The 10,647-nt window shown below is 40.4% G+C and overlaps 1 protein-coding gene across 1 annotated transcript in view; it reads right to left on the reverse strand.

Moving 5' to 3' along the window:
* The window catches only part of DPP4 (dipeptidyl peptidase 4), a 41,362-nt gene extending 35,842 nt beyond the window's left edge, over positions 1-5,520 (reverse strand). Inside the window, exons 1-2 of the mRNA XM_018072536.2 lie at positions 5,435-5,520; positions 5,263-5,347 (exon numbers count right to left, since the gene is read on the reverse strand). Coding sequence (XP_017928025.2) covers positions 5,263-5,347; positions 5,435-5,440 — 91 coding nt within the window. The 5' untranslated portion in view covers positions 5,441-5,520. The remainder of the gene's footprint in view (positions 1-5,262; positions 5,348-5,434) is intronic.
* Between the last annotated feature and the right edge of the window lie 5,127 nt (positions 5,521-10,647).

A 10,647-nucleotide genomic window follows, 5' to 3' on the forward strand; every position in this document is an offset into this window, starting at 1 on the left:
GCCTGGAGAAGAGGAGGCTCAGGGGTGACTTTATCCCTCTCCACAACTATCTGAAAGGAGGCTGTAGCCAGGTGGGGGTCAGCCTCTTCTCCCAGGCCAGGCAAGAGGAAATGGACTCAAGCTGCACCAGGGAGGTTCAGGCTGGACATAAGGAAGAATTTCTTCACTGTAAGGGTGGTTAAACACTGGAAAGGGCCCAGGCAAGTGGTGGAATCACCATCCCTGCAAGTGTTCAAGAAATGACTGGATGTGCTATGGTTTAGTTGATAAAGTGGTGTTCGGTCAAAGGTTAGACCTGATGATCTTGGAGGTCTTTTCCAATCTTAATGATTCTGTGATTCATCTCTATCCTATTCTCACTCCTGGCAGTACGTACATATTTCTACTGTCATAGTGATATACTGGAAATAATAACATCATAATACCCCCGTCACAACAGCAAAAATATAAGTAAGTCCTTCTGGGAAGAAGGCTCTTAACCTTTTATGTAAGTAGTACTAATATGAGGCTGTTAAACAATTTTGTTTCCATTTTGGAATTTTTTATTAGAACGTCACCCTTTCTGCAGGTGTAAAGTATTGACATTGTTTAACCTCAGCTGGCAACTAAGTACTACTCAGCCACTCGCTTTCTTCCTCTCTCTCCTCCCCACCCTCAGTGGGGATAGGAAGGAGAATCAGAAAAAAATAAAACTCATATGTTGAGATAAGAATAGTTTAATGATTGAACTAAAGTTAAATATAATATTGCTAATAATAGTAATAATATTTGTAATGAAAAGGAGAGAGAGGAAGAAAAAGAACCCAAGAAAGACAAGTGATGCACAATACAATTGCTTACCACCCACTGACCAATGCCCAGGGCCTGTCCCTGGGCAGTGATCGGCATCTCACAGCCAATTCCCCCCCATTTATATGACCATGACATTCCATGCTATGAAATACCCCATTGGTCAGATCGGGTCAGGTGTCCTGGCCATGCTCCCTCCCATGCTCCTTGTGCACCTGCTCACTGGCAAAGTCTGGGAAACTGAAAAGTCCATGACTTAGAGTAAGCACTACTTAGCAACAACCAAAACATCAGTGTGTTATCAACATTATTCTCACACTGAATCCAAAACAGAGCTCTGTGCCAACTACTAGGAAGAAAATTACCTGATTCCCAGCCACAACCAGGACATCTATAAAGTAAACAAGAAGTTAACTATTGTGTAAGGGTTATGGTATGATAATCACCACACCAAAACCTATAGATGTTGACAAATTACTTTTGGTATACGTATTGTTTATTCCGGGTGTCAAGGTGCATTTTAATAATTTCCATATGTAATAATAATAAAAAAAAAAGTGTATGAAATCATGCAACCAACTTTAAAGTGATGGAAAACTATATAAAGCAGGAATAATAGAAGCTTTACTGCATGTTCACCACTACCAAGAGAGAGACTGGAAAAAAACACAAAAAGAGAAAGACAAGTACAAGCATGATATTGAGCAATAATGAGACAGGGATAGAGAGATGCTAAAAATCAGAAAAGGTGAATGATTATCTCAATTTTAAAGTGACAGCAGAACAAGAGTGAGAATAATCTGCTGTCTAAGAATGTAATTTAGGAGCAGCAGGAGAGATGCAAGAGAAACCCAATTGATTCAGTGGTTAGAAAAGTAGGAGACATTTCAGGCTAGTTTTTCCAAACCTTCCTATTCCCCCTCATTTGTATTCCAACATGTGTAAAAAAGTGCTCTAACTCTTCCCCCTCATGTACACTCAAGCCCACAGTTACTGCCTGAGATACGTGACGATTAGAGCACTGAAGTACGTTTCCAGAAAAAAAGTATGTAAAAACTACTTTGCTGTGTCAGGCCAAAGGTTCACTTCATTCAGAATTTTACCCAGGAGTTGATACAGGACATTCAGGACAGACCACAACCAATGAGTGAACACCTGGGGCAGTTCATCCAAGAGCCACTCTGCGGGGCTGCAGAGACTATCCCAGAGGGATGTAATCATTAACTTTGTAATCAATAGCTCTAGAATCCCTCTCAAAGTTATCTCATCTCATGCAAAGCAAGGAAATAAAAATAGCAGAAGAGTTCTGTAAATAGCAATCCACTGCTGATAATTTTTTTTTAGTTTGATATTACTCAACATTTGAATTAGGGTAGATAAGTGAGTTAAATGACAGTGACAGAAGTCAAGGACGTATAGCAGGAAAACATTTCCATTCCCTATCTTTTCAGACTCACAAAGAACTCTCAGACACCTTAAGGTCATTAACTGCGCTTTCCAGCCTCTTCTAGGCACATTTCTATTAGAAGACCACAGATGCAGAAACAGTATCACCTAATCATGACAGTGATGACCTTCTGATTTAGTGAATATCTCACCCTTAGAGAATTAGACCTGTGAGTGAAGGAAGCCGTACCAGCTGTACAGGACACCTCACTCTAAGGCCACTTATGACTTCTCATGGCAGCAGCCTGATACTGCACTGTCTCCTTCCTGCTCTCAGCATTTGCTGCTCATACTCCTGCTCCTGGACTTCCTGCCCAGCTGGCCAGAAGAACAAGAACTGTGGTCAGAGAAGAGATAAAGGGTACATGGACTAGGGATGTTTCAATCTGTCTTTTACATGGAAAGTAAATGGGTAAGTGCATCATGGACAGACCAAAATTTTTTTAGAAAAAACTCATACTTTAAAGGTAACCACTTGTTACCATAGTCACCTGTTGGATAGCACCTCAAAGCATAACAATGCTTTAGTCAACGGACTTCAAATACAACCCCCGAGGCTATTTTGAGATTAAACTGTTTGATGAAAGTAGTCACATGTGGTTTTAAATATAAAATAAGGTGTCAAAATAGGCAGTGGAAACACAGTGTACAGAGTTCTGGCTGGGAAGACCCTCAAGGTAAATAGCGAAGGGCTGCACCCAAAATTAGGGAGACTTTTTGCAAATTTAAGTCTGAAGTATTTCTCCATGCTAAACAGCTGCAAGAGAAGAAACAGAAGTTCTACTTGCCAGGCCTACAGGCCAGGCAACAAGCCAGAACTCCTCTGGAGTGGCAAAATTGCACAACCTTTCACAGCACTGGAGCCCATTTATCAAACTAATTATGTGCTGCAAGACTACTAAGCTTATGACAGGGAAGTACATTGAGAAGTGTGGAAGGGAAAACAGTTGCACACCAGATGTAAGAAAGCCAAACTCAAAATTATCTGTTTGTATCAATAACCAGCATTTTCACTCCCTGCACAATGTTTGAACAATTGGGATGAAATAAAGACTTAATTGCAATTATAAAGATTTTTATCAGAGCAGACTTTGATCCCACATAGTCACAGTCATGCGGGCTGCTCATCCCAAATGTAATTTTGCCATTTTCATTTCGTACTCAGGCGAGTACCTGTATGGCCCAGGAGGCATCCTCAGCTAACTCACATGCCCTTATGGTTGTTAATAAAAACCATATAATCAAACTGTCAGTCATTAAGTGCTCTAACCTATAAATTACTACTTTATAAGAACACCAACTATACACCCTCAGCTAACAGAAAACATCTGTTTAGCACAGTTAAAAATTCAAAAGCACCCTGCAGTTCCTGAATTACAATGGTCACAGTTGTTATTCAGATGTCACTGCTGGCCTGATTTAGGAAGAGACAGGAATTCAAGTTTTTGAACTGGGACCACTCCATCTCAATCCATACTTTATCCAGAGAGACTTAGTGAACTACTGGGGCATGCTAGGCAATTTCCTATGTCTTAATTTGAGCCAACAGTAAAAAGACTGCCTCGTTTTCCTACAACCAAAACGATGTAAGCCAAGGCTGACAGCATGGTGGTATTCTGTATATCATACAACAGAAGTGTTTCTTTGAAGTAAAATGAATTTACTATACAACTGAGTGACTGGTCCTGAATTGCAGCCACTTCTACAGCAGAAGAATTCCTATGCTAAAAGGAAGAAAACCCATCTGACTCACAGTAAGACACAGAATTGGCATCAAGATAGACAAGCACCATCTCTTCAGCAGAGTTCAGGCCTGCATACTGAATTCTTTCACTAGGTGTTATGCCTGCACATATCCATCTGATAAGTTATCAAGACCCTTTCTCTTGCTCTTCCCAACTTGTGAAATTCAGAGCATTTTCTGTCATTTCAAAAACCTGCTTTTTTGAGATAAGTGGCAAAAAGCTGCCCAAAAATAACAGAAAAGGGAGTCAGCATCCACTGATGAAAGTTTTAGCCCAGAAGGTATGTAATTCAGATATCTGGACTTTGAAAATCTAGTTTTTAATGACTGAGATACTGATAGAGCTGAACTGCAAAACAGTTTCATGTAAGTTATGCTACATTGTGCACTAGGGACTATTGAGCACTAGTGACACAAGCTTCACCTCTTTAAATGACATACAACAAACCCACCAGAACTTTCTGTGCACATAAAAAATTGCTGTGTTCATTTCTGAACACACTGTCAAGATCAGCACACGCATCTTCACGCATCTTGGGGTGCACCTTTGGTGGACCACCAAAGGTCTAGTCTAGAAAACACTTCCTTAGAGTTTGCAGTGCTGATTCTACATATGGCAACTGCTCAGCTGTTAATCGTAAGAACACAAAATGAGAATAAGGTGCAGCTCTGTCCTACCAGCTGGAAGCAAGGCATTGCTTAATGAGGATTTAATGCTGTTTCATATTAACATCCAGAGCCACATGGGCAACCTGAAAAGTACAAACCGATCAGAGTCCAAAACTGCATTCCAAATCTTCTTCTACTTTTCTGACCTCTGTAACTGTGCTGTTTATATAACATCACTCAGTGGCATTAACAAAAGTGCAAACACAGCAAACGAGAGGGAATATAATCTTACCTCTTCAATACACCCCAGAAAAATGACTAATTGGCATTTTACGGCTAGTTCGACAGCCTGGGGCCACAACAAGAACAGAAAATGCTGAAAACGATAATGGTTATAACTATTACCAGCGCACACGGGGAGATAAGGGTCTTTTTAACTCTCCCCGCGCCCACTATCTTCCCAGGTGAGACGCCCTCTTGGCGACGCACCTCCCAGTTTCCCGGACTCGGGAGCTCCAGTTTTATGGATCCCGTCCTCTACAGCACAAACTTTCCGCGAAACTTTCCCCCCGCTGCCGTGGGCGGCGCGGCTGCGGATCCCCTCCGAGCCCCGGCGGGCCACCGGGAGCCCCCTCCCTCCCCATCCCTCCCCATCCCGCCCGCCGCGCACTCACTGCCGGTGAGCAGCACCAGGGGCACGGTGATCGCCACGACCGCGACGGCGACCCCCACGGTCACCAGCAGCCACTTCAGGAAGCTCTGAAAGGAGAAGCCCCGTCAGGCGGCAGTCGCGCAGGACCCTCCTACGCTGCCGCCTTCCCACTCCCCCGCTTTTCCCTCACCCACCGGCATCGTGAGGAGCGGAGCGGAGGAGGCGGTGGGAGCGGTGCCGGCGGGCTGTGGCTCTGCAGCCCGGCGCTGCCCGCGGCTCTGCTCGGAGCGGCGCCTGGGCGGGGGCTGGGGGCGGCTGCCTTGGGAGCGGCAGGCACCGGGAGTTGTGCAAGATCCCGGGTTTCCTGCTGGCTTTGCGGTCTGAGCGGCGGTTCCTCTGTCAGCTCACACCCTTGGAGCGCGGAGACACAGCTGTGCGCGGCAGAGGAGGGACTTGGGACACTGGAGGGATTTCTGTCGGAAATCAGATAACGGCCCAGAAATTAAATGCCTTCAAACGCTGGTGGCAAAGCGCCCAATGCTTTGATAACACTAGCATTTCTTGTAAAGTTTCTGCTCTCTGAACTTCTTTCTCTGGCAATCAAGTCATGAAAGGACTGATAAAATTGCAGGAAGGGCTTATATTTATTTGTTTTGCACTGGAGATAGATTTGTAAGTCTGCAAATTGGGATTTTAAATGAAGACCAGAAAATGGAAGTGTACGATGAAAGTTTAAAATTTAGCACTGAAGAGGACCTTGGTTTATCACATCAGATAATTCAATTTCCAAGGAGAATTTTGAGTATGTGCTGGGGTAGTAGGACTAATTGGTGGAAAAGATAGAATAACTTGTGAACCCAAACTTTAAAGCTTCTAATTGTTTAAAAGGCTGAGGGAATTATTTTAAGAGAATTCTACCCTGAAAAAAGTAATTATAAGTGGTGCCTTTGTTTTTGTCTGTCTTAGCTTTCCCCCCTCTATTTGCAGAACACTAACAGTTACCAGAGAGAGGTGCAGGTTTTTTTACAACTTGAGAAGTGTAACAGAAAAAGTATATGATCTGCTGAAGCAAGAGAGGTCAAGGGAAACAGCAAATGTTCTTAGTCTTGCCTTCAAAATACTTCTCAGAGCTTTCAGTAAGCTTATGCTGCTTGTACCTTCGTTCCTCCTTGCTCCATGCAGATGGAGCACAGCATTTAGTATTTTGCTGCTGTTTCTTAAGCAAACTGTCTGGAAGTGGATTAATAACTTTTTGTGATGGATAAATCTCCTTTAGAATAACCCAAAGTACTTACAAACAGTAAAGATAAGTATATATGGAAGATATTAGACTCATCTAGATACAAGATGATGTTCTTGGTCACTATCATTCCCCTTGAAGGTAGCAGTTGCTACTAGTTATGAATTTGCACTATGGTGGCTATATCAGTTTACCTTAGGAATTCCATTAATCTGCTCTGACAGTGATTCCAGGTAGGTCAGTGTAAGTTTACCATGGAAGATCTAACACACTGCAATTTTACAGCTAGCTAATTTTTACTATAAAATTACTATAAATTTACTATAAAGTAAAAATCACAGTGAAGTGGCAGTCTTTTACATTACTTTTCAAACTACTATCTCATTATATGCTGTGAGATGCATGACCTGTGTTTCAGAATGTCTTACAGCTCCACTTAAATATCTCTCTAGTATACACTGCACTTGCTAGTCTTATCAACAATAAAAAAGAAAAACAAAACCACCACCCCTCACCCCAGGGTGAATTTACCTTTTCCGGGTGAGTACGAATCACAACATATGTATAATTCAGCCAATCTAGGCTTTTCTTTCCCCCCCCCTGAACATTTAAGTAGTGATCATCACAGTGTCTCAAAGTATAGCATGGTCAAATTATGTCAGTCTTGTGATAAAATGTACCAAGGTTTTCATAGCCAAGTTGCAGATTAATAAAATTTTGAGAGATTATCTGCAAGGTTTTAATGCTTCTTAGTACTAAATTCTAAAGAGGCAAAGAGACCAATGCTGGCAAAATATATACCTGGCTTCTGCTTGTTTCAGTGGGCTCACAGCTTTATGTGCCTTTGCAAATCTGGATTCCTGTACCTAGATCGAATTGTTAATAATCTACAGTACTTCTGACTCTGGTCATGCCAGAGAGATTTATGGGACTTGAATCTGTACTCAGAACCACCTCACTGATCTTGTAAGAGTCAGTATAGCAGAATATGTTTTCCACTTAATTGCAATAGTTTCTAGCAGTGATTCTTTACACCTTGAAAAAAATTTGTTTCCTCCTCTCTGATCAATTGTTATGGTTGTGCTTCTGATGCTCTGTCAAATTGTCTTTTGTGATAGCCTGAGACTTAAAAAGTTCCTCCAGCTAAATATTTCAAGTTACTTAATACCATGGTGTTCTTTTGCAATCAAATACATATTAATATGATGCCAAGAGATTAAACAAATTAATAACCAGTGGTGGCTGCTACATGACAAAATTTGAGAAGCCGTAGCTGTTCATCATATTGTATGCTCAACACAAGTGTATTCATAAAGAAGTTGCATGATTGCAAAGATCTATTTACTAGACAGAAACAAACACAGATTTCAGCCTGAAGGTTGGCTTTCCCAGATGCAATGTCTTCTTCAGACCTCTAGTGAAACTTAAAACTTTGTTATGTGTCTGTTTATACATTTGATTCCTCCAGAAATATTTGGAGAAGTCAAACAGGAAAAATGGAAAACATAAGCTCTCTGCAGAGTAAGAAAAATTGTTTGTGAATAAAATGTGTGCAGTCTACTTTACAGGTGCAATAATGTGTTCCAGGTGTCTCCATGTGTGACTATGGGAGACAAAATATGTACTGGAGAAAGTTTTGTACAGATTCACAGCACTTCAAATGAGCTGTGAGGAAGAGAAGGCAAAAGTGCTATTAGCACTGTGGAGTGTTCAAGTTCTGCTGGACTAGAAGTGTCTACAAATATATTAAAAATGTCTGGGTTTTTTTATGAAATAATTTTTATTTTTTCTTCGCGTTTGAGGTTGAAATGGCATAAGGAAAGTTTTGTAATATGTCTTTGCACTGGTTCTGTTTGAGAGGATTGTGAAGAGAGTGTTAACTGTAAATCAGGAAAGCTAATGAGAAAAAATCCTGTTTTATGTGATTGTGTCACTGGGACAACCATTTCAATGTGGCTAGTAGCAGCTGTCATTCAGTTCTTTCAAGTTTATGTATTTTTCTTTATCAAATTATTTTTCAGGCAACTGTAGATTCTCACCACATGTCCACAGAGCACAGTTTAATGATTAGAATACCTCAGGTTTCTGTAAATTTCTTTTTGTATTAATCCCAGTTGTCTTTTTTTTACCTCACTATGCTTATTTTTCCAGATACTTAGTAAATAGTGTGGAAAAGGAAGGATATTGCACATTCAGCAAATAAAATGCAGTTAATAAAAGAGATAATATTGGGAACACTTTTTAATATAAGGCCACCTGGAAGTCATAGGTAGCACATGTGCAGATACGCAGAGGACTCTAGCTATTGTGTAGTAAAGACAAAGTGTCTGTAACTTATTTCTCCCTATATTTGTACCATTCCCTGAATTTCATGTAGCATGTATGAGAAACATCTGGCACATAACTCATGATTATTCCCATGTGGACTTGCTCTGTGATTTCAGGATATGTAAATCCTAATCTTGTTGAGCTAAAACATGTGTTTGGAATTTCTGGTTACAAGCTCAGCTTCATCTCTTCTGAAGAAAGGGCTTCTTTTGATTCATGCTCTAGATTGGGACTTAGAAAATTAAAGGTTAAATGTTTTTGTTGTGTTCCAGACAAGGGGCATAAATTTGAGAAATTAAATACCTCTCTGCTCCTAAAGCATACAATTTTTAAAAATGTGGAAAATCCAGTATATTCATAGCTGACAAAGCCATCACCAGGAGGAGCTCAAATACCCTGGTGACAGACATCACAGGAAAATGGATTTGTAACTTAGGAATCCTGTCCTTCAGAGCACTAAATATTCTGGACATAATGGAATAAAACATTTCAAAGACAATTATTCAGTCTATGGAAACTGAAGCTTTGTGTTGTTAGTACCATTTTAGCCTGGACTGTGTGTATCCAACTGTGTACAACTGATTTTTTGTAGTTCCAGAGGCACTTGGACCCAAAACATTATACACAAATGGGATTAAATAAGCAACAAATATGTAAAATATGTATACATACCCCCCCCTTTTTTTTTTTTTAATTTCCAGTGGTATTTTGGATGCTACTATGGTTTTTTTTATTGCAAGGTTCTACTGAGTTTTAATTTTTAAAGTTGGGATCTTAGAACAGCTTTCTGTTGCTGTCAAGAAGCTGTTCCAGATGCCAAGTTGGATGTGATCAGTCCTGATCTGAAACTACAATATATTAATTCCTGTAGCACTTTGGAAGTACAGTCTAGTATTTTTCCAAAAATTCTAGATCACTGAAAGTTTCAGATGCTTTTAAAAATCTCATTTTACAAACACTTTATTCCTAGCAAAAGTTATAGGTGCTAATTCTGATTCAGCAACGGTCCTGCTTCACATCAACTTCTACTTGATACTTGTTAAGCCCATTGGCTTTCTGTTGAAACACTTGCCCTTTAGGACATTTTAATATAGATCCCTGCTGTATTGCTGTTATAGCGAGGGGAGAAAAGGAGTTTTGGGTAGTCACTGGAAGTAAGAGCTATGTAACAGCACTTGTGGCTATTTGAGAGTTGCAGCTACAATCATACCTACAAAACCATGCTTTGGCCAGCTGAGAGTATAAGCGTTTGGATTGCTGGGAACGCAGAGATCTGCATGCAAAATGTTCTGTTACCGAGCTGGAGAAGGCACAGGTTACTGAAATGACGGTTGTGCTGACAAGTCCCAAACAATGTTGCTAAATGCAAGAGATGATGGACAAAGTGGTTTTCAGAGGAAGAAGGCAGGAAAGAATACAACTCAGATTAGGGGGCCTTTTGAGTTGGGTTTACTTGGAAATCTTATAAAATTTGAAGAAATTATGTGGCAATTTTCATCACTTATTGAGTATATTGCACTTAATATTTTTCAAAGCCATCCTCCTGCTTTTGCTGAGAAACCAGAATTTATACTTACTAAGAATAATTGTCTCTTCAGTCGTGTTTCCTCCTCTAGCTTCATCTCACATGATTTTTTTGTCAACTAAAGGTAACTCAGAGTTCACACAGCTCTTTCCTGGGAATCATTACAGGGAAAACGTGACAGAACAAAATGTTGAGTTTGTTTTGTCATTCCAAACAAACCACTTTCAAGATCTCAGTGACACTAAAATATTAGAATAAAATTAAATGGAGTGTAAAGAGGCACAAGGGATATACCATGAAAAGTCAACAGAAAA

Source organism: Manacus vitellinus, unplaced genomic scaffold (genome assembly GCF_001715985.3).
Source record: "Manacus vitellinus isolate BGI_N305 unplaced genomic scaffold, ASM171598v3 scaffold_22_pilon, whole genome shotgun sequence".
NCBI lineage: Eukaryota > Metazoa > Chordata > Aves > Passeriformes > Pipridae > Manacus > Manacus vitellinus.